Below are 24,987 nucleotides of genomic sequence, written 5' to 3' on the forward strand. Positions count from 1 at the left end.
CATATTTCTATTATCCCTTAAATTTTCCTCTCTCTTGGGAGCTTGGAGCTTCTCTCTCTCTCTCCAACAACTCTTGAAGTTGCTCTTATCCTCTTGGTGGACCAATTGATTGGTTGGGGGCTTCACTGCTAAAAAAGAATTAAGCCAAACTTGGAGGTAAAATTGATTTATATGGTTTTTTCAAATTATCTCAATGACTTTCTTCTTCTCAGTCCCATTCAAGCTTGAGAAGCTTTCAAAATGCTAGTTTTATTCAAATCAAGCTTTCCCTAAGTTTCTTAATGTTTAATTAGCATTAAGTTAATCTTTATGCTTAATTATAATGCTTTCTTTAAGTAAATCTCTCTCTCTCTCTAAAAAAGTAGCCGTCTTTATGGTTAAATCTCTAGGAAAAGGATGCTTCTCAATGATAGTCTCTTAATTCAAATCTAAACTCTAGGCTCGATGAGCTAGAGGATAAGAATTGATATTTTCATGATTTTGGATTAGTGAAAATAATGGTTAATCCTTTTTAGATTATTTATGAGTAAATAAAGATTACTTTAATTGATTCTAAATGAGAAAAGAATTATCCTAGTAAATCGAGAAAAGAGGAATGTCTAAATTAACTTAATCTAGTGGAATAATCATAATTATGTATATAGTTATGATTAAAATTATGATTTGAAAACATAGTTTGATTTTAAGCATAAAAGAAGAACTATCATATTTTCATTACAAGCTTTTATTCTTTTAGAAAAATTTGAGAATTATCAATAATAGTAGCGAAGCTATGGTAAATTTTTTAGAAAATAATACATATCTTATTTTTATGCATAATGCTAAAAGAGGACTTCCCACCATATTCTAGGATTAGACATCCTATGCAAAAAGAATGATTTTCATCATATTCATGGGAAAAAAAAATTAGTATTTATGCATAAATATTTAATTAAGAGAAAAGAGAAATTTTTGGTAAATTTATTTTTATGCAAAAAGAGGAATTCCTATGATATTTGAGATCCAAACAATTAAATGTTAAAAGATGAATTTTTGGCATAATTCAAATTATGAGTATTTATCAAAACTGGAATTTTGAGTATTATTATTTTTATTTGAGAAATATGGATAGAATTGATTTTTGTAAATCCCATGAATCTTTTATTCAAAAAGAATATTAAATATATCTTAATTGAGAAATTTGAGAAAGAATGTGAAAATATCCATTGAGATGTGATGTGATGTGATGTGGATGGATGTGAACGAGATGTGATAAGATGAGGATGGATGTGATAAGATGAGGATGGATGTGATAAGATGTGAATGAATGAATGTGATGTGATGGATGTGAATGGGTGTTATGAGATGTGAATGAATGAATGTGATGTGATGGATGTGAATGGGTGTTATGAGATGTGAGTGGATGTGATGAGATGTGAATGGATGCGATGAGGTATGAATAGATGTGAATGTGATATGATGATATCTAAATGGATGTGGTGAGATGTGAATGTGATGTGATGAGATGTGAATGGATGAGATGTGATATGGATCTAGTTAGATATAAATGGATGAGATATGATGTGGATAGATGAGATGTGATGTGATGTGGATCTGGGTAGATGTGCATGGATGTGAAGTGATGTAAATAGATGTGAACGTGATGTGATGATATGTGGATGTGATGTGGATCCAAATGAATGTAGATGGATGTGATGTGATATGAATGGATGAGATGTGATGTGGATATGTTGTGACGTGGATAGATGTGATGTGGACCTAGATAGATGTGAATGGATGAGATGTGATGTGGACCTAGATAGATGTGAATGGATGAGATGTGACGTGGATAGATGTGATGTGGACCTAGATAGATGTGAATGGATGAGATGTGATGTGGATGGATGTGACGTGATGTGATGAGATATAATATGATGTGATTGGATAAGAATGTGATGAGATGTAATATGATGTGATTGGATAAGAATGTGATGAGATGTAATATGATGTGATTGGATAAGAATGTGATGAGGATAGATGTGATGAGATGTAATATGATGTGATTGGATAAGAATGGATGAGATGTAATATGATGTGATGAGATGTAATATGATGTGATTAGATAAGAATGGATGAGATGTAATATGATGTGATGAGATGTAATATGATGTGATTAGATAAGAATGGATGAAGGACGATGGGAATACATATGACTGGATGTGGAATAAGCAATGTGAATTGATGTAGAAGAATGTGGAATAACGAGAAATGATGTGGAACAATGTGGAAAGATGAGAGTTTGTTAGAAACTGTACTTATGAAGCTTATTTTTAAATGATTGTTTTATGTCAAGAATGCTGGGGAAGCGTTTTGACCATAAATGCTGGGGAAGCATTTTGACCATCTTGTGAATGAGGTCCGAGACCTAAGTGATAAAGTTGCAACAGCTAACGGAGAGTTAATGGAGGACGTCTCGCATAGCAAGGTCGGCCGAGGTCTTGACTAGCCTCGGTTCAATTTAAATGGTGAGCTTTCGGTACAATGGATGAGGAACCAAGGAAGTGGCCTATGAGTGAAGCGCTAGGTGACCTGCAAAGGAGCCTAGAGGGTGCTGACCATACGATGCTCGTGCTTTGGGTCGTCCCGAAGATACACACGCATGCATCAGAGAAGAAAATGGAACAAGGAGTTAGAGTTGTTTTCTGAACACGGGCATAGATCCGGTTGATTGGCCTTGTTGGTCTTCAAGAGATGAGTCCATGGCTCTTTTATATGGATCTGTTGGTTGATTTTGTTGATCTTCAAATAGACAGTCCATCTGAATTTTTCTTATGTGATTATAATTCTGGGTACTATGAGCTAGGAACTATTGAAAAGGCCCCTAACTGAGCAAGTGGTGAACGTTCTGGTTGTTGCCAATGATGCCATAGGTACACCGATGAAGGAATGATTAGAAATTAGAATTCAAGCTAGGATTATGATCAATGATACTATGGTTTCATTATCTGTGAAACAGGCAATTTCATATTGGGTGTGTAAGTGGTGTGACTATCTTGAAGTTTGCTTGAAGCACCGGCTAGGGGACCTGGGAACTCTTTTCCCTGGTACCCAAGGCAAAACATAACCAAATCTCTAAATGGATCCTATCACTACAGTGGTTGGGCGGTTGGCTAACCCATGGGATTAGGCTGGACTGATGGATCTCTAAAATGAGACACAATTCTGTTATGTTACGATAGTTGAAGTAAAATCCCGGATAACCCTTGTTCTATGGAAAAGAATCAACAGATGTGCCTCTTGATGATGAGGAAAAAAGCGTTGGTCTCTATGATCCAAGTGCAAGTCTCTTCCTTGATCAGACCATGTGACTTACAGGTTCAGTCGGATTGGTTTGGTTAGTTAAGGCTCTTGACTATGTTAGAATAGATTTTTCCTGGTGGAATCGCCTATGTCTGCTGGGCAAGGGAAGTTTGCTGGGCAAGGGAAGTTTTTTTGGATTGGTTTGGTTAGTTAAGGCTCTTGACTATGTTAGAATAGATTTTTCCTAGATTTTTTTGGATTCGGTTTTGGAAGAACCGAGGGATTAGTCTCCTGTCCGGATATTCGTGGTGGGCGAGGCCCCGAGTGGGAGACTCTGCCCTGCGCAAGAAGTGCTATTTCCGCTGTTAGCACCCCTGAATTTGTTTCGCTAAGGGGCAGGGATCTTTCAATGTGTGTGTGTTTTTTCGAAGGGGGCAATGACTAACCTAGGATGTTAAGGGAGTTGATGGGCGGGTGGCAAATAGTGATGTAAAACATTCCACCAGATGTTAGAGAGACTCAATAGCAGAGAGTCGACTAGGACAGCCATGGCCGCCCATGTCGTGCTCCCCTCATGAGGACCAGCTCCAAACAAGCGTGAAGGCTCGCTGATTCGCCCCCACCAAAATGTGTGCGGAATGCTAAAGTTGTCTACCTGCCAGTTGCCTTACCCATCAAACACACAGAAGGGCATTATTCACCCGCTCAGATAGCTTGGCCCTGATCCTCCCGACGTGTAATGGAACTTTTCATCACTAGCATGTCAAATGTGCACATAGAGGAAGAGGCTCTAGCTAATGTTGTGTGATGGCACATCGTGGCAAGCAAGTGGATTGCACGAAGAGGAGCGTCACCCTGGTATATGAAAAAAAGGTGCATGCCCACCTACATTGGAGAGCACGACATGGTAGCATCATGTAAGAGTATGGGAATATGAAGGAGGTCAGCCAAACTACAAGAAATGATGGGCAAATATTTACAACATGCCGCGATGATGGCCGCCAATCGACATCACCTACAACACGCCTGACACGGTTGTAGTCAGCAGGGCTTCCTCTTGAGCCATCCACTTCATGCAGGAGCACTGGAGGGACCTTTTCCATGACATCCACATCGGCCACCTCAGCGATGCCATGACGGACATGCCTGCCAGGTGTGCAGTTGCAAAGCTCCTTGTGAGGTGCCAACCACATCAATCAAGCTTGTGTGGATGCTCTCCAGCTTCGTCAACCCCCCACGCCACCCACGTTGACTCCTCCGCCTTTGCTCACGCGCCATTTCCATCACCTTTGCCCATGGCCTCGCACCGGAATACCACATCATACATCAATGCTCCCACCATCCACGTCTCCCCACGCACCACGCGCCTCTGCCGACTTGGGGATCTTCTACCGTAGCCATCCAGGGAAGTAGGCATATTGCGATGGGGCTCTGCTACCGTAGCACAACACTGTCCACAGATAGCGATTGACGGAATGGTGATGCACCCCTGCTCACTGGCTTGTAGGCAACTGTCGATTCTGTCCGATTCAGCTTGCTAGTGCCCGCCTACAACCATAGTGATCAAATCTACCTTGATACCTAGCTACTGCATAAATCTTAGGGAAAATTCTCCGATTCCTCACACCCATACTTCAGCGAATAGCTTGATCTGGCTCACTCCAGACCCAGGGTCCACAACACTCTCCACAAGGGTGGCGGTTCTAGAGACTGACGGAATGGTGATGGACCCCTGCTCGTTGGCTTGTAAGCAACGGCCGATTCTGTCCGGTTCAGCTTGCTAGTGCCCGCCAAGCGCTTCTACAACCGCAACGATTAAATATACTTCTCCCTTGATGCCTAGCTACTGAATAAATCTTAGGGAAAATTCTCATATTCCTCGCACCCATACTCCAGCGACGGCTCGATCTGTCTCACTCCAGAGCCAGGGTCCACAAACGTCGCGCTGGAATTGCACCTCCGCAACACGATGAAACAAGGTAAAGCAGTTTGTATATGTAAACAAGTCTAGTTACCTCGTTCAGTGCCTCCTCGGCCTGTTCGTTTTCGTTTTGTTCGTTGCAGCGTGGTGGTCATGCAGCTTTTTACCTTAGCGTTTTATCATTTTAGCGTACCGTTTTATCGTTTTTTTACAATGTCCGTTTATCGTTTTTTTAAGAGTTTCCGTTTTTATGAGAGCCACGTGGCGTTCGTCCCAATGCACCGCGTGGCTTAACACCCTTGCTTATTTTGTGCAAGGGTGTTCAAGGTAAACATTCAAATGGGAAATCAAAATAAAATAGTAAGAGAGAGCGCCTAGGACTTCCATGATCATTGCTCAAGATGAGGATGATTGTTGAAGCCATCTAGACCCATACCACCACAAGCATTAAAATAGCCTTATTTTTGATACGCCAAAAGAGTGTCAAATTGAGAAAAATAACAGCCATGAAATGCTCTCAAAGCCCATCGAATGTAGGTAAGGTATCACCGAAGATGGTAGATCATCTATACAATAGGGCTAGCATCTTCATTAATGGTTTAAATTCACCTACTTCTAGAGGATGAGCAAAGAGCATTGCTGCTTACATCTGGTCGGTATGCTGAGGGGCCACTATCACCTATCATGATGCATCAGGGTGGGGTGGATTAGTCTCTCATAGTTTCTTTCTGACAGGCATGACGCCTATTTTTTGAGAATTTTGGCCTTAAAATACATGAAAATTTTTAAAATACCCGTCAAAAATTGTACTAAAATGTTTTTTAAAAAACTTATTGTATTTCACCAAACTTATCAATTTTGAAGGGCAACGGTGCCCATTAAAAATCAAGCCTAGTTGTTATTTGAAAAATATTGATAATGCTTACTACTATTTTGGTTGGTGGCATTGCTATAAAAGGAATGCATGCTCGTTGCTTTGAAGAGTAGGAGTGTAGCTCCCCCCCCCCCCCCCCCCCCCGGCGCGCTCGCGCACGTCCCAACAGCCCCCCCATAGATGAATTAACCACAAGAAACCTTCACCATAATGAAGAACAGTAATCATTGCCTTACTCTCATACCAAAGTACAAGACCCAAACAAATCGTAAAACCTAACCCTTGCTTCCAAACATCAAAGAAGAAGATTAGAGCTCTCCCAAAAACATGAAACCCTAGCATAGTATACTATACTAATAACCCCAGGTGTCTAGTGTGTACCTAAAAGGCCACAAACTATAATCGTGTGCTCCTATGTGTCCACCCAATTGGTACCCCATGCTACACACATCACACGAACTTTAGGCATTCATCCATCAGCCAAGAACCTCATCAATTAGTAGGGGCCAACGTTCACACTTATTACCAAAGTGGTGATATGTGGTTGAATGTTGCTAATGGATCCCACGCTTCCCCAACATGTACTTGTAGGGTTCAAAACAGAAATTGTGTCACTCCTAAGAGATGTACTCTCTATTACCAAGATCTAACCAATATTGGGTAGCTTTTTCCAATAGTTTTACTTTACCTCAATCATTTCCTTAGCTAATCAAAGGGACTTTTCTTTTGATGATGCATATGAAACCAATAGTATGAACTCTAATGACTCTAAAACAAGTTAACATGTGCATGTGTTCCTACATGTTGTATGTATTGTTTTTAATACATCTCAACAAATAATGTTCCTCGTGTGTTTTATTGACTTTTTTGAAATTAAAAAGTCAAGTTATAATCTAATAAGCAAAGGTTACATGTAGTACATTTGAAACATTAACTTGAAATAATTTTCATGTTGAGTCTTATTTGCCTTAAAGTGTGACAAAGGATTTCAAGCAATGAGTTTCAAGGCAAATAAGACTCAAATGTTTAGGTGGATCCAAATGTTTAGGTGCAGGAAAGATATTTTTCATGAGCATCTCTCTTAGTCTCATTGGATTTTGGGGAAGAGAATATAGCTTCCTAAAGAAGGTGGTTGGTTGTTCTCTTTTATCAAATTTATTTGATTATGAGAAGTTTTGGGCTTAAGGAAATCCCCTAGTGTGGCAAGATACATATGTACAAGGGATTCAATGCAAGGAAAATCATTTTCTAGTAAAGGCCAAATTTTGTGCAAGTGAACAAGTGGACATTTGAAATGGCCTCCATGGGCTAATATTGCCTTGTTTGGAGATCCTCTTGTGGAAAATCTAGGATAGAATGCATAGTTATTTGATGCCCCATTAGGTACGTATATGAGTTAGGCTTCTCCCAACATAGTTATACCGATTTTTGATAATAGAATTCAATCGAAAACATTTTTTACCCTCTATAAAGCAACCACAAGTTAGTCACCCATTGTGTGAGCCTTCTACATAGGGGCAACACTAGCTTTGGTGGTAGGACATGTACATTTTTATGTTTTTGAGGCTTGGGACTTGTTGAAATATGCAAAGTAAAATTGTTGTGTTCATGTGGGAACACATTCTAGGTTGGTTGAGATATTGTGGAAAGAGATTGTGTGAATGGTGAGAGCCACATAAAAGGATGTGGGATAGAGTTTTCCACATGGCATAATGATGTGTAAAGGAGATTGGGCTAAAGGCTATCTATATTAGAAGCCTCATTGTATGGTTTACAACACATTTGCAATACAAGGTGTTGAGTGTGCCTACCTTGTGTCTGCCTCTCATTAGTATGCTACTCATCATTATGGCTTTCCTTGATTATTTTGAGCCTCCTTAATCTTTATGCTAATCTTATGATTATACTAGGCTTAGCATGACTCCACTTTCTTATTATGGTATCAGAGCGTAGGTTTAGCTAAGCCTAGGTTGGTGTGTGTTTATTTTATAATGGTTTGTGTGTAGAGAAAACATTATGGCACTCTTATCATTAGGGAGAGCATTTGTATGAGATTATGCCTTTTATGGTTCATTAGAAGATTGGGGGTCTTTAGAAGCTTCCGCCAATGGACTTTGCAAGAGGAGATTTTAGCATTTTGGAGATGTTGGATGTGGTGTCATCAACAAAGAAGAAGTTGCCAAGGAGACAAATGTCTCTGAAAAGGTTGGTTTTGTGAAGTTTTGCCTCATGAAGTTTGGATTGGGCATAGGAGAATGCTCAATATGAAGAAAGGTTGCTAGATGGTGGTTCTTTGCATACTGGTAAAGAATGTGCAAGTGCAAGATTATCCAAGTGAGGGATAAGCATGTTATGGGCTGAGATGGAGCTCATAAATGGGCACACTGGAACAGATGTGCTCATCGTTGGTTTTCTCAAAGAAGTAATGTTGGAAGTCATGGATGGCTTTCAATGTGATTATACACCTTGGTTTCTTGTGGGAAACCTTAATTGAAGCACCCTTGAAGGTTCGCCATGCAAGGAAAGGGCATGTAAGTTTTTGGAGTTCAATTAGGAGCTCATGGTAGCCATATTATTAGCTAGAACCTCACTTGAGGAAGGAGGTTTGAAGATTGAGGCAAGAGGAAAAACTCAATTGAGACTTAATGCATGGAAAAGCTCACAAAGAGCATCAATCACATCAATTTAGAAGATGACATACCTAGACAGCAAAGGGCACAATGGTAGAGAGTACAGATAGAAAGTACAAGGCAGCTTAGGGCAGTGTTGAACAGCAGCTCATGTTGGGCACACGTGGTTGTGAAGAGTTGCAAGCTGTACACAGCGATCGCTTCATTAAGCGCAAAGAAAGGGAAAATAGAGAGCACTGGTGGCTGCATGTGTGCATATGTTAGCTACAGTTCCCGTGATCAAGGAAACCATACAAGACTCAGAAGAGAAGGGAGGAGGTTATATAGTGTAGAAGGTCACGTTAGCTCAATCTGCTTTGATTACTAGCAATGTAGGGACAAAAGGTGTTGTTGTAGTCAAGAAACTTCTTGAGAACAAGCTTCGAATGTAAATTCCACGCGGCAACAAGAGACACACAGAGATTTCTTGTCTTCATACAGAGATATTTTTTATTTTTTTTGTGGAGGATAGAAAGATAAGGTTTGAAAACTTAGTTTTTTTTACGTTGGTGTAAAACACACTTAAATGAGGGTTGTTCACATGCAAAAGAGAAAACCCTTGTACAGCAAGTTTTGGTTTAAGATTAAACCTCGATGTAGATTCACATATATTCATGCATGGGCCTTTTGCCTGGTCATAACCAAAAGGCGATGTAAATTGCATTTTTTTTTGGCTCTCTGCAATGCCCTAATACATCAGGCAAAGATCAGCTTAAGCCATGGATAAAATTGTTTTGACCACTTGGACTTTGTGGTTACCCTATCCTTACTTCCATGCATAAAAAGGATTATACTTTCTCACCCAGATTTCATGAGGGTTCCCTGCCTAAGCCCGCGGGTGCTCGAAAATGATGTAATTGTGGTGTGCATGAGTTATGCATGCATGGGCGTTGTACTTTTTGGGGTTGGTTCCTTTTCTCGGACACATGGGCGTCCTAAAAGCACTTGGATAGTTCTACTCGAGCAACTTGGTGCTCGAAACGGACTTGAGGTGTCTAGGTTGCCTCGGCACACGCACACAGTCATAGAACACTCCAATTTGCATTGAGGGGGAGTGTTGAGATTGGCAATGCCAAATTTTTGGGGGTGTGAGGTGAGTGGTGTATTGTTTTGATCGAGATTACACATCCAATTTTACATTGAGGAGGGGTGTTGACATCTGCAAAGTAAAATTATTGTGTGAATGGTGAGAGCCACATAAAAGGATGTTGGATAGAGTTTGCCACATGGCATAATGATGTGTAAAGGAGATTGGGCCAAAGGAATAATGAAGGGGCACCAACTCGTAGCAAATTAAAATGCATACGTGCGCTTGTGCATGTGGAGTTCATGTGCAAACAAAGCAAGCAAGCCCAATCAATCATAGATCCCTTAAAGGCAAAAAATATATATATATGAAATATATACTGGGTATTTTGTCATGGAACAACTTTGATGCCACCACATTAAGACAACATAAGGAAACAAGATGTGATGTGTATAACGTTTCTCGCACACTTGTCTTTCAAAGCCTAACACATGTTTCATTGAAGCCTTCCTCTATTAAAGACTAGTCAACCACCTTTGTAAAGCTTGAAGCAAGTTGGAGAAGGCATTTGCAAATGGTATCCTGCGTTATTTAATGAAAACCATCATTTCTAAATTTGAAAGACTAAACATAAGAATTTGTTGAATTATTTAATGAGAGCAATTAAAATAGACTCCAAACCTAGGCATTTCTTGAGTAATTTAATGAGTCATCATCTCTAAAAAGGATTTCAAATATGTCAACACTCATTGGCTTCATGACTTCTACTTGTATAGCTTTGCCACCCTCACTTGCAAATCACAAAAAACAAAGACAAGAGTAAAAACCCATCTTTAATCATATTTCAAAAAGAAAACTATTGAAATTTAAATTGGCCTCAAAGATTTTAAAATTTTAGTTATAAACCTAGTTGACTTGAAATCGATCATCAAAGTCACACTTTTTTCCACACATACGCTTGTAATTTTCTCCACATCAATCTCTTTTCCACTGGACCAAGTAGGATTTGGCAAATCCCTCGTAAGACTACCATCGATCGGTAGCTTAGAAGAGTCTAATTTAGTCTACCTTAATACAGTACTACATGTGGTGCCATTTGCTGCATAAAGAGTAAGCCTCCCAATTTGTTAAAATTTAATAGCTACATTCATCATTGATCTTACATGAAAAAAAGAAAATGCTTCATGTCGCATCTACACCTGGGGTGTCGAGCCGAACATTGAGTACCAAACCTATTTCCACCTCGTTCCAAGACCGTGATGGGAGCGCTTCTGCTTACATGCAAGAACGGATGCGCACTCTCGAGGCTCTTCTACAACTTGCATTTCATTTCCAACGTGTGCATGGTCTTTCACATCACGTAATGTTTATTCTTCCTCATGTGAAAGTAGACAACATGAAAAACGTGGGCACGCTCCCTTGGTATGAGAAGGCATGATCTCATACACACTTACACACTCCCTTGGTATGAGAGGACATGATCTCATACACACTTGACTATAACAAGAGTGATTTCTCAATTGCATATCTCTCTCTCTCTCTCTCTCAAATTAAGTTAATAAGATCATTTTAAATTTTAAAAGATCATTTTAAAATAAAAAAAAAGGCACTTTGTAAGAGATTTAAAGGAAAAGCTCCACTACATACATGTTGCGGAAGAAGTCCCTCTTGAACCATTATTAGCTGATAAATGCAAAAATTACTAATTTAACCTTCCACATTCTCCAAAGTTCCATACAAGCATGCCTGACCGATTAAAACAGGATGTAGGGTTAATTAAGCAAGAAAGCAATGGTCTAAAAACGCATTATTATTATTTTTTACAGACACAGAAACGGACAAATTTTGGAAATCCAAAAAGAAGGGAATGGTTGCTAATCAAAAAGGACATGCAGGGCGATACACCTACCTACCACTTGGGTCCAGGTTTCTTCAAAGCCCTTGGCTGCGAGCAGCGACGTGGAACCGAACGATAGGGCAGTTGAAGGGGGCAGGGTAGGTTTCTTGCAAAGCTCGCCTGCAGAAGAGACCCCAGCCCTGTCTGGTTTCTTTAATGCCACCATACAAGCAACGCCGTCGGCAGTGCACGGCAGAACAGTCTGTGTGAGTGTGTGTGTGTGTGTGTGAGAGAGTGTGAGAGAGAGAGAGAGAGAGAGAGAGAGAGAGCGACGAGAGAGAGAGAGAGAGACTGTGTGCGTCTGTGTGTGTGAGTGAGTAAGTGAGTGAGCGAGAGAGAGAGAGAGAGAGAGAGAGAGAGACTGTGCGTCTTGTGTCTGTGTCTTCTCTGATTGATGTGTAAAGAATTGAGTCCGATTGGCTTGGGCGCCCAGAACATAATCAGAAGAGGAAGGGAACCAAAACCTTGCGAGAGCGAGGGTAACTGGAGAAGTTCTCAAGATACCACCGGTGGTGGGCGACCGCCCGCGGGACCAAATTCCCCGCTGTTAGCAGAAAGAAGGCGAGGCCGGCGGCCGACCAGGTGAGAACGGCCCACCCCAGCCACTCCAATATCTCTCCCAAATAGTTGGGGCATGTGACAAGCTCGAAGAGGCCGCCTGTGGGAACCCTGTATGTCCGATCAGCGGTGGTTATTCGTAGAGAGATAAGAGCGGAGTCCGCCCACATGTTGATGGCCATGCCAGCGGCGAAGAGGCAGGCTCCCAGGAGGAAGGGGAAGCTGGACAGCCAGGTGGAGGGGTAGGCAGTGTAGTGGGAGAGGGATCGGCCTTGAATGTAGGCGTTATAGAGATTGAAGAGGAAGGAGGAGAGGACGATGGAAAGGGGGACGTTGCGAGTGCGGGAGGGGCGGATGCGGAGGGGGTAGACCAGCACGCGGTTGACGTAGTGGGCGAGGAAGAAGAGGGCGAGGGCGCGGGGGACGGGCTGGGAGGAGTGGCGGCCGAGGGCGAAGACGACAGGGGTGAGGAATAGGGCGGGGCTCTCCATGAGAGACCAGGCGAGGCGGGTGGGAAGCAGGAGGCGGCCAAGAGGGCTGGAGGCGAAGGAGGCGTGATGGCGGCCATAGGGGGCCACGAGCTTGGAAAGGCCCAGGAAGAACAGCAACGCGAAAGCGAAGCCCGTCCATACGGCCGCTGAGAAGAGCAGGCTGTCGTCCATGTGTGGCTGTGCACGCAAGAGAGCAGCTCCTCGGTTTGAGGTCACAAAAAAAAATTGGTCCGGGAAAGTGCATACTGGAACTTATTATACGACGGTGGCCATCCTCGGAGGCCGGACTCCTCTTTTGACCCAAATTTAATCCGGCTTCTAGAAGAAAAATGCCATTGGGGCTAGTACCACTCCAAATGCTTCCAAGTACGCACGATGCTCATTGCTCGTGTTCACATGACTACAAAAAATGCTTTCTAGCACAATTACAAAATAAGCTTTCCCCCATTTACATGACTACTAAAAATGCTTTGTAGCACCTTTCCCCCATTTACACATTGAGAGAGGTAAAGAGAGAGAAAGAGAGAGAGAGAAAGAGCGCACATGCGCTAAGGTGCGAACTCTTTGCATATGAATTCCTTCTCCATGCTTACGAATCGAGTGTGGGTTCACAACTTTCAAGCCATCAACAATAGCTGTGACCCATGAATACATTCACACACCAATTAGTTATAAAGTTTTGCAAGTTGGCACAAACATAATATATAAAATTCTAGGGTTTTTCACCATTGACCATGGTTTCAATGCTTGACAACCAACTTTTTGAGTGCACCTTCCACCCATGTCTTGCCTCTTTAGGTTGGAAACTATTTCTCATAGTAGACTTTTGCTTGGTGGACCTTGAATGGCAACAACTTCCCAATACATTTTTTACTTTTGCTTTGTGCACATTTGAATGGCAATAGCTTCGCAATAAGCGTTTGACAAGCGGCAAGTGTAAGCTTCTAGCTCAAAGCTTATGAACCTAGACTTAGCCACCATCCTCGAATGTTGATTTGTCAAATAAGGCATTAACAATTCACATGTGAGTTTTTTATTGGCCTATTAAATCAATTGATAATGTACTTGACATTGATGCTAGATTAAATACTCACCTCTAACTCTACCAAAAGGCATGTGGATAAAAAACATTTTCTATAAAGCTTACCTAATGAAGTTCGTGCAAATCTTTAAAAAATTGGCTAAGAGGTGGTAAAGGGCAATGACTTTCTCTCACTTCCTTATACATGCATGTGTGTGTGCACAATTGAGTATAAGGTTCTTGTTTAACAAATCCCTTTTCAATGTTCATGAAGAGGCATCACAATAACTCCATATCCAAAAGCTCTAGTAGTATTGATAAGCACAAGAAAATATCCATCCACTTGGCTTCTTGCCTCCACATGTCATGCAACCCCTCCTACAAGGCACCACCACTACCAAAAGCATGGCTCTCTCTCTCTCTCTCTCTCTCTCTCTCTCTCTCTCTCTCTCTCTCTCTCTCTCTCTCTCTCTCTCTCTCTCTTAACTTAGTCTTGATATAGAAAATGATTCTAAGTATATAGCAATTATAGCCAAAGGCATTGGCAAGTGTCAGTTTCACAATACTTATGAAGTCTGATTGTCTCTTAATGTATTCTTGATAGAAAATGATTCTAGTATACATTAATTATTAGCATAAGGCATTGGCAAAGACCATTGGGTGTCAATTCTGAACTTTCCTTTACAATCTAGGAAATTTGTTTTACACAACTTACAAGGATCAATCATATGATCTATTCTTTTTTGAGAAGGCATTTACAAAGATAATATTCAAATCAACAAGTTTTAAAGGTTGGTAAGCTATCCAAGTCTTCTAAAGATTACTTTAACATGCATGTGTAGCTCATGTATTTGGTTTGTTATAGCTATGATGATCTCTTAAATGTGTAAGAATATATTCTAAGTATTGTGAATCCAACACTAAACTTTCTCTTGTCATTGTTGATTCCTCAAGGATATCATATTAGATTTCATGCAATAACTTTTTCACATATCATGCTATTCTATTTAATGAGGATTTCAATGAATGTGCATGCATAGAAGCAAGACATGATATTATTAAAGTTTGAAAGGTCTAAGTCATTTGACAACCTCTATTGATATAAAAATGTATCCTCTAATAAGTAGTGTAGGCCACTTACTTTTGTGGGTATTATTTAAAGTTTGAGACGCATGATCCTTGAAGTTTAAAAAGGATAGGACATAGGGGCTACCATTGCAAGAAGTATAAGGATGCATCTCTTTATCCTTCATATTAGAAAAAGGTGTAAGTACCCTTCGGAAATATATTCAAAAGTGTTTATAATTCCAATAAGACTTCTCTATTTTCTTTGTTTTTCGAATTTCACTTCAAAAACACCTCTATATTCTTGGTGTTCAAATATCACTTCAAATAAGAAGTGAGCATTAGAAGTTAAATTTATTATGGAATACACTTAAACTTTTAAGTATGTAACAAGACCCAGAGAGAGAGAGAGAGAGAGAGAGAGAGAGAGAGAGAGAGAGAGTTGCACCTCTCAAGTCCTATTAAAACTCCTAAACTTTATTGTAGTGAGAACATCTGCGTGGGTCACCAATGATATATTTAGAATGCACGTAGACTTCTTGTTGTGACTTATTAAATTGTAACAAAGGTGTGCATTGTGATGGTACACACACGCGTGCATGTGTGTGTGTGTGTGTGTGTGTGTGTGTGTGGGAGAGAGAGAGAGAGAGAGTCCAATATAATAATTGGTAGTTCAATAAGATGCATAGAAGGGAAAAGTAGGCAAAGGAGATAGGTGTGTCTCAAGTCCTTTCAAAAGTACCGTGAAAGAGCTTATAGTAAAGTTTATACAAAAGCCTATCCATAGCTCACTTTCCATGTTTATGTAATAATGGGTAGGTCAATGAGGTGCAATGAAAGGCAAGCTAGGCAAAGGAGATTAGGGTGTCTTGAGTCCCATCAAAAGGCCCTACACCACATTGCAGCAAAAGTGATATAAAATGCTTTGAAAAACCCAATCATACTTCTACGTGTATGTGTGTGTGTGTGTGTGTGTGTGTGTGTGAGAGAGAGAGAGAGAGAGAATAATTACAAGGGAACCCTAATGGAAACAAGAAGGAGACACCAAGGTCTCCATTACCAAATTAAAAAAAGTTTCCAACTATGAAGGAATGATAAAAGTTTTTGTGGCTTGTTCCTTGAGGCAATCTTAGTGATACAATGAAGAAGACAATTTGTTAGAATTTTTTCTATCAAAACGCATTAGTTACTTTAATAACCATATCCAATTCCATTATGTAACCCGATGACGACTTGGACGTGTTTTCTAAAACAAACTAGGACCATAAGCTTCTCCTTCTCTGAACAGATCAAGCCTCCACATAGAACTTGCTATTTCCTTATGTAGGCCCACTCACCATCTCAGATGGGAGGAAAAGTTGAAGGCCTCACCCTAATCGCTTATGAGAAAGGGACTAGAAGTTGAAGGGCATGATTGAAGAAGATGTAACCTTCTCAAAAAAGAAAAGTCAACAATAAAACCATTAATATAGGCTAGTTAGTGCCCAAGGGTAAATCAAAAGCTATTAGCACCATAGCAACCTACGAGCTAACACAATGATGATAAATGTAGATGGTCATGGTCTTGCACACTTATTCTAAAACTATCTCAAACTTGTCAATAGGTGCATAGCTCAGTGGTAAAGGAAGTGAACATGTTGGGGCTAGGGCTCATGTTCGATCCCCGCTCTAGTACTACACCATGTGCAGCATCTGCTCGAAGGTTGAGGTGGGGTGGCAGAAGGCCCGGGCACATGCAGATTCATTCAGATGATGTAGTAACTCTTCATACTAATAGATCTAGTAGCTCTTCCTACTAATATATCAAAATAAAAAATCTAATTTACTCAATAATTCCCTAGTATCAAACAATGATTACTTTTGTCATAGACCTCATAACCTAAAAGATCTCTTTAACTAGCCTCTTGTAAATCTAGAAGCTAGAAAATTTTATTTATCATCTATACAAATCCATAGATGTCCTCTTGTATAGTATTAATACACAATATGTCAAACTATAAAGATTAAAATACAAATTGATCTAAATGTGGCCAACCTAAACTGATCGCTCCCTTGTACACCTAGAAGCTACACCCTTACCTTTTCATAAATATTCCTTATACATGATTGACAAAGGATTTTAAATATTTAAAGTATGATGCTCTTTGTTGACGTATACAACTTTAATCGCAAAAAATGCATACATAATACATTATCTTGCTAACAGTACCAAAAAGCATATGTCTTAATCCTTTGCTATGTAGGAGTGGGTGTGATGAGTAACCACACTACATGTGTGTAGTCATTTTGTCTCAAAGACTCTTAGACACCATGTTGTTACTTTAAAGGCTCAAATGTGACCCAAGATGAGCTCAGATGTAGTGTGATGAGTAACCACACTACATGTGTGTATTCATTTTGTCTCAAAGAATCTTAGACACCATGTTGTTACTTTAAAGGATCAAATGTGACCCAAGATGAGCTCAGATGATGGTGATGGGAGGTGGGAAACTTGTGATGCATTCACTACTAGTGGTTCTTTATGGGTTAATTCTACAACACGAGTGGTGGCACCAATATACTTTGTGGGAAGATGAACGCTTTGGAAGTTTATGTTTACTTCTTGTGTTTAATAAATAGTACAGTAGAAAGCTTGGAGGGCTAAAGAAGATACTTTTGGAAAGTTGAAAGAATGGCTTACCATGGTCCAAACAAAAATAAAAATGAAGGTGATAAGGACACATCAAAGAGTTGACATCAAAGGCATTTGATTCTCTTAGAAAGGAGCATGAAATTTACCAAGAGCTTTGACAATTCATTCTTTGCTCGTAGCATAATGAAATGGTTGAGCACAAGAATCAAACAATGATAGAGATGGCTCAGAGTATGCTCAAGGGGGAAAGTATCTTCCAAATTATTTTTGGGTTGAACACATTATTTTACATCCTTAATGGAAGTGCAACAAAGGTGATAAATGGAAAGACCCCATAAGAAGCCTACTTGGGTAATAAGCCTTCTATTGCCCATTTCAAAGTCTCAGGTCATGATTGTACGTGCATGTACATGCTACAAACATGCAAAATTTTGATCCAAAGAGCAAAAAAAATGCATTCTTTTGGGTTATGATATGGAGCCAAAATCCTACCAATGCTATGGATCTTCACCAAGTAGCGAGATAAAATAAATCGAAGAAACTAGCAAAAATGTCTAGTTTCAGTAGTATTTTAGCGGGGAAAAATAAATCCAAGAAACTAGCAAAGATGTCTAGTTTCAGTAGGAGTCTCAAGAGATGAAGGAAGAGCCTTCCTTATGTTTACCCCTTTTCACCCAGTAGTAGTAGTAGCGAGGAAAAATAGATCCAAGAAACTACACTAGCAAAACCACGTGTCCAGCTCCCCTTCTACCTATAGTTGCATATAAAGTGGAATCAAAACTGGTAGAGCATGAACTGCACATACAGGTCTTGAAGATGAGTACTAGAACATGTTCACCAACCCGGTTTGGAAATCTATGCAAAGGAGTACTAGAACATGTTCACTGGCCAAAAGAAAAGGTTAAATATGCAAACTTAGGGCTTACATGAATTCGGTCAATTATGGCACTTATGACACATCTACTTATAGATAGGAGGCCCCTTCTTTTCATGAGGTGTAGGAGGACCCTTATTGGCATGCAATAAGAGTATGAATCCATTCTTCGTGACACCACTTATGACCTTGTGGGTAAGTCTCGACAATGCAATGCCATCAGCACTAAAGTGGGTCTACAAGGCTGACTATATATGTGATAGCATCTTGGAGAAGTACAAGGCCCAACTTAAGTGAATCAAAGTTTTCACTCTCACTATCTATGCCAATTTTATGCCTTCATTTGTGACCTCCCCACGCTCTTCACAATTATAGTGCAAAGCATACTATGTGATAGACATAGAGAAATCATTTCAACCCCCATTCTTCATTCATCAGAGAGAGAGAGATTTGCCACCCACACATCATTTGCTCTCTTTACTCATTTCCAACTTTGATGTATCACACCTCTCTGTCTCTCTCTCTATCTATCTTTCTATATATACACACACACACGTGTACACACACAGACAAACATATATGTATACATGTATAAATATACATTTTTTAAAGTTTAGCAAAAGTCATCGATTTATATATACACAACTTGCACACCCTACTCTGGTTACATGGGCACACAACACTATAGTGAGTTGATGTGGGTTCCACTTTCCAACACTTAAGCGCATTTAAGATTTTCAAACAAGTTTAATAATAAAAAATGTCACTATGCCATGCATCTCAAGTATATCTCTTTCTTTCTCTCCAACAACCCACTCTCACTATCTCATTCTCTCCAGCCCATATCGAGCCACGATAGCTGTGAGACTACAGGTAGCTTTCGTTGCACAATGATCTCTGTCTTTGTTTTTGCACACACACACACACACATGTAAGTATATGTATATATATATAAATATATAGCTTTAGTTGCACAATGATCTCTCTCTCTACACACACACACACATATGTATGCACAATGATCTCTCTCTCTACACACACACACACACACACACACACATATGTATGTCAATGTGAGATACAAATATATATATGTAGAGAGAGAGAGATACATATATGTGTGTGTATCTCTTTATATAAATGTATATTATAAGGTCCCCCAACCTAAAAAGAGGAACCCTTAAGATAGTCTACTAAGTCTAACAAAGGAAAAATTTCCTATTCATCGACACCTCGACCGTGTAAAGATGCGAGGATACGACTAATAGGTAAGACCTAGTTCTATCCCACACAGGGGGAGCATGGTCTCCTAAATGACTCTTAAAATCAAATCACCCCATAGAGTGATTGACCTTAACTTGGATAACCTCTATTCTTGATTTCTAGAAACAACGCTTTTTTCCCCATCTATGCGACGCACAACCGTTGGCCTAATCCTCTAGAGTAGAGACCTACTTACCTAATGTAGAGTTTTCAATTAATTTTGTTGGAAAGCTACCCGATTGATCGGGTCCAGCCATCCATAGGATGGTGCCATCAAGGCATTCCATCCTCCCACTTTCCACCCAACTCACACGTCAACTTTGTTTCCTAGAGTTAGTCCTACCACGTTGTATGACATATATAAACAAGTTCCTTAATTAGAGACCTTATAGAGTGTTCATTAAAATGGCCACTTAACAATGATACAACAATACTAAAAAACAAATGATTTAATTAAAAATAGATACAATGTTCAAATCTATCCATAGCCAGATCAAGGCTTATTTTATTCTGCCCTGATAATCTAGAATTCGGCCTTATAGACTAGGCAATCCCTATGGGACCATACACCTCGTTCGTTGTTGTTGGTAGCCGGCAAGGACTCAAGCCCGGCTTGTCGCCCTCTTAGGCTCTATCGCCTTGATTCTCCTGCTCCTTGGAGGGATGTCTCGCTAACGTTGCCGCCCGACTACACACGCACATGAACAGGATTGGCATCAAGGTAGGGAGAAGATGTATCTGTACTTTAACTTAATCAAGATTGCAACACCATTGTTTAACAAAAATCATTGGATGCAAGAAACCACGTTATCTTCTCGAGAAAATGACAACTTTACAAGAAATTTGGTAAATTCAAAACAAGGGAAAATAGCAACCTCTTTCTTACTTAATTAATGCTAACATTAAAGATCAATAATAATAAAAACCTCTTTTTAAAAAATGATTATCAAGCTAACCTGGACATTGGCTCCATGTGGGACTTCCACATGAAGAGTTTGGACTGCGTTCGGGGCATTTTCTCTAGGGTCGTTGTTATGCACACTTCCCAAGGAAACATTTTGGCATCTTCAAGGAGGAGCCATACTAGCCACCTTCTTGTAGGAGCCATACTAGCCACCTTCTTGTAGCTCGCGCCACCACGAACTCAACACTTCAGTCGGATTGCAATTCCGAGTTCGTTTGCTTACTTTATGAGCATAAACTTCACTCGTAAACCACCTCTAAGAGCCAAAGTGTGCTTACTTAAGTCTCTGTAAATAGGGGGGGGAAGGAGAGTTTCCCCTTAAGTCTATTCACATGGGGGGAGAATGGGGGGTGGGGGGTAGGACCCCCCTCCACAAGACAAGGGTTGGTTAATGGAATAAATTTTGTAGAGCCTACCTGGAGATGCCTGGAGATGGGCTGGAAAGGGCTTGCTGGGGATGGGTTGCAGAGGGCTGTTGGGTACAATCTCCGCTCAGAGTGTCGGTGTCAGCCATGGAGGGGTACTGAGGGTTTGTATAGGGACCGGTACATGTGCGAGTGCACAAAGCACGGTGTACAGTGAATGTACAATGGTCTGTGATGCGTGAGTTTGGGGAAAGGGGTGGTGCCTGAACACGGGTACGCATGTACCTTTCGGGCCAGTGGTCACATGGGTGTCCACATGGCGGCCAATGGGGTCCATACGCTAGGGCGGCTGGCCTTTAGTCCTTACACGGCCGTTGTATGGGCGCTGGGTATGTGTATGACATCTTTTTGGGACAAGTGCCCCCTTTTTTGGGACGTCGACCTCGATATGCGTGCTGACGCGCCTGGTAATTACGAATTTTTTTTGGGTGAAATTATCCGAGGTGTTTCCCTGGTCGTAGGGGTGCAGTACATTCGTCAATTGGACACTTGGACATGTATTTATTAAGGTCAAAAGTTTACCATACTTTAACTTAAAATTTACATAGAGACTTATTCCAATGTCCGTTTTGTAGGACACCCCTACCACAAGACAAGGGTTGGCAGAGATGGGTTGAAAAGGGCTTGCTAGGGATGGGATGCAGGAGGGCTGTCAGGTACAATCTCCGCTCAGAGTGTCGGTGTTGGCCATGGAGGGGTACTGAGGGTTTGCGGGTGCGAGTGCACAAAGCATGGTGTACGGTGAAAGTACAGTGGTCTGTGACGCATGAGTTTGGGAAAGGGGGTGGTGCCTGTATGCAGGTACGCATATACCTTTCGGGCCAGTGGTCGCATGGGTGTCCACATGGCAGCCAGTAGGGACCATACGCAAGGGGGCTGGCCTTTAGTCCTTACACGACTGTTGTATGGGTGCCAGGTATGTGAACGACATCTTTTTGGGACGAGACCCCTTTTTTAGGACGTCAACCCTCGATATGCGTGTCAACGCGCCCAGTGGTTGTGAATTTTTTTCGGTGAAATTGTCCAAGGTGTTTCCTTGGTCGTAGGGGTGCAGTCCATTCGTCAATCGGACACCCGGACATGTATTTATTAAGGTCGAAAATTTATCGTACTTTAATTAAAAATTTACATAGAGACTTACTCCGTGTCCATTTTAAATGTTGTAAAATCCTATATTAGGGTAAAATCATGCCTAGATTCCAAATTTGGACTCAATTTTACGAGTCCAAGTGGAAATAGCTCAATTATTAAAATTGATGATTTTTGCACTATAAAAAAAACCATAAAATCATCTATTAAATGGGCATATATTATTATTGAAGATGAGCATGTTACATATATATGTATATATATATATATATATATAGAGAGAGAGAGAGAGAGAGAGAGAGAGAGAGAGAGAGAGAGAGATACATGTACTTAGCCTTTGATCATTCGATCGCTACTATCAACTCCACAAGGAGGTCATCAATTCGCTCTCGATGCTATTTCATGGCACCCCTTTGGCCTTCCTGAAGCCTATTCAATTCTCTTTATCGTGAGCGCGGGGAGCAAGCCAACTCCCTGAGAGGCGACATTCGTTTGAGACATCATTTCAACGAACTAAACCTAGTTGTTACAACGAGGTTGGCAAATGGTTAAGGGCATGAATTCTTTGTTCCGCATGAATTCCAAGGGTTGTTTTTCGGGTCAAATGCCAGGAAACAAATCCTGAATTTGCGTATATTGAAGGAAATATACACATGTATCTCTCTCTCTCTCTCTCTCTCTCTATATATATATATATATATATATATATATATATACATACATACATATAGACACACACACACACATTATATGTATCTCACATGTACATACATATTTGTGTGTGTGTAGAGAGAGAGATCATTGTGCAACTAAAGCTATATATATATATATATATATATATACATATACATACATATGTGTGTGTAAAGAGAGGGATATCTCTCCATGTGTATATATAAATACACATATACATGCATATGTGTGTGTGTGTAGAAATTTGTTTGACGAAAGAAAAACCTTAGAACGAAAGGCGAAAATGAATGGAACATGGTGAGCAACTTTATTTGAAGACGCACCTACAAAATCAGTTTTGTGGGACGCATGCCACATGGCCAAGGATTTGCGTACAAGAAAGAGAAAGGCAACCGACCGTCATCATTCTCACCAATTGAAACGTGTAAATGTATGTAAAGAAGCAGGCCCTATTCTGATCAGAAGAGGAAGGGGACCAGGATCTTGCGAGAGCGAGGGTAGTTGGAAAAGTTCTTCAGGTACCACCGATGGTGGGCGACTGCCCGAGGGACCAGATTGCCTGCTGTCAGCAGGAAGAAGCCCAGTCCGGCAGCCGACCAGGTGAGCACGGCCCACCCCAGCCATTCCAACATCTCTCCCAAATAGTTGGGGCATGTGATGAACTCGAAGAGACCGCCCGTCGGAACCCTGTATATCCTGTCGTCGGTGGTTTTGCGGAGAGCGATCAGGGCGGAATCCGCCCAGATGTTTATGGCCATGCCGGCGGCGAAGAGGCAGCCCCCCAGCAGAAAGGCCGGCCTGGACAGCCAGGTGGGGGCGTAGGTGGTGTAGTGGGAGAGGGAGCGGCCTTGGATGTAGGCATTGTAGAGGTTGAAGAGGAGGGAGGACAGGACGATGGAGGGTGGAACGTTTCGGGCGCGGGACGGGCGCATGCGGAGGGGGTAGACCAGCACGCGGTGGGCGTAGTGGGCGATGAAGAAGAGAGCAAGGGCGCGTGGGACGGGCTGCGTGGCGTGGCGGCCGAGGGCGAAAACGAGCGGGGTGAGGAAGAGGGCGGGGCTCTCCATGAGTGACCAGGCGAGGCGGGTAGGGAGGAGGAGGCGGCTCGAAGGAGGGGAGTGGTGGCGGCCGTATGGAGCCACCATCTTCGACAGGCTGAGGAAGAACAACAACGCGAAGCAGAAGCCTCCCAAGACGGCCGCTGAGAAGAGCAGGTGGTCGCGGTCACCTTCCATGCGAGCAGAGAGGGGGAGGGGGAGGGGGAGGAGGGGGCGCGAGTGTTTTAGAAAAGTGTAAAGAGGTCGTCGGAGACCGGACCCCCAGCGGCCGCCGCCCAAAGCTGCTGCTTGTTGCAGAAATAGCCGCCTTCTAGAAGCCAACATACCAATGCCACAGACTCCAGTCACGCTTCACTAACATGAGTACTCTCTTCGACTGCGTTGCAGCTGCACAGAGTGCCCCATCATGATGCTGGTTTGAGAAAGCGAGCACCGTCATGATGTTGGTTTGAGACAGAACATGGGAGAAAGTCTTTTGAACATCATAACCTACATGTATGGTGTCACCAAAGCGCACTTGAAGAGGAGATTTAACCACCACCATGTATGATATCCATATGGTGGCACCAAAGCCCACTTGAAGAGGATCTCTCCAATAGAAGCCCTATGATCACATAATGAAACAAAATAAAGGCCCTAAAAGAGACACACACATATAAAAGGGCATATTCCATAGAAATTAATCAAAAAAAAATGTTATAGTTGCGTGCAAGGAAAACTTAACTAGTCCTATTGGACCTCGTTTCCAATACATGTAATGTACTTGTACACATGGGCTCAAAAGGGGCATATAGCCTTGCTTTCCACCTTAGGCTCTAAACGAGAGAAAAACACACATATAGCCTTGCTTTCCACCTTAGGACACACATATAACCTTTCTTTCCACCTTAGATAGTCTTTCACACACACAACAAATCCTTGTGCTGCATGGCCCAAATAGATGTGCCCCTTATGTTATTCTACAGAGCACTCGGGCCACCAACGAAAGGCTAGCACCTAGGCCACCAACCACCAACGGTGGTAATTTTGAGATAAGAAAATTTTTTGAATGGCACAAAACCAATTTCTTTCCCAAAGGTCTTAAATAAGAGTTCATAACTATGTCACCAACAATGCCCAAAAGATGCTTGAGAGTTTTGTGTGTCACTTGACTTGGCTTTAGAAAACCTAACCATAAAATGTGAAAC

The 24,987-nt window shown here is 41.3% G+C and overlaps 2 protein-coding genes across 2 annotated transcripts; both read right to left on the minus strand.

Annotated features, from left to right (window-relative positions):
* Positions 1-11,562: 11,562 nt before the first annotated feature.
* On the minus strand, positions 11,563-12,992 carry LOC147636819 (steroid 5-alpha-reductase DET2-like). The gene has a single exon (XM_086800378.1). It carries the CDS (start codon positions 12,885-12,887, stop codon positions 12,108-12,110), a length of 780 nt encoding a protein of 259 aa, XP_086656504.1. The 5' UTR covers positions 12,888-12,992; the 3' UTR covers positions 11,563-12,107.
* Positions 12,993-23,200: 10,208 nt separating this feature from the next.
* On the minus strand, positions 23,201-23,977 carry LOC147636820 (steroid 5-alpha-reductase DET2-like). The gene has a single exon (XM_086800974.1). The coding sequence runs from the start codon at positions 23,975-23,977 to the stop codon at positions 23,201-23,203; it is 777 nt and encodes a 258-aa protein (XP_086657100.1).
* Positions 23,978-24,987: the final 1,010 nt, after the last annotated feature.

This window comes from Cibotium barometz, chromosome 7 (assembly GCF_041138505.1).
Source record: "Cibotium barometz isolate CiBa-2024 chromosome 7, ASM4113850v1, whole genome shotgun sequence".
Lineage (NCBI taxonomy): Eukaryota > Viridiplantae > Streptophyta > Polypodiopsida > Cyatheales > Cibotiaceae > Cibotium > Cibotium barometz.

Coding starts and splice junctions, on each gene's coding strand:
- LOC147636820 (XM_086800974.1), bottom strand. CDS start 23,977: ATGGAAGGTGACCGCGACCACCTGCTCTTCTCAGCGGCCGTCTTGGGA.
- LOC147636819 (XM_086800378.1), bottom strand. CDS start 12,887: ATGGACGACAGCCTGCTCTTCTCAGCGGCCGTATGGACGGGCTTCGCT.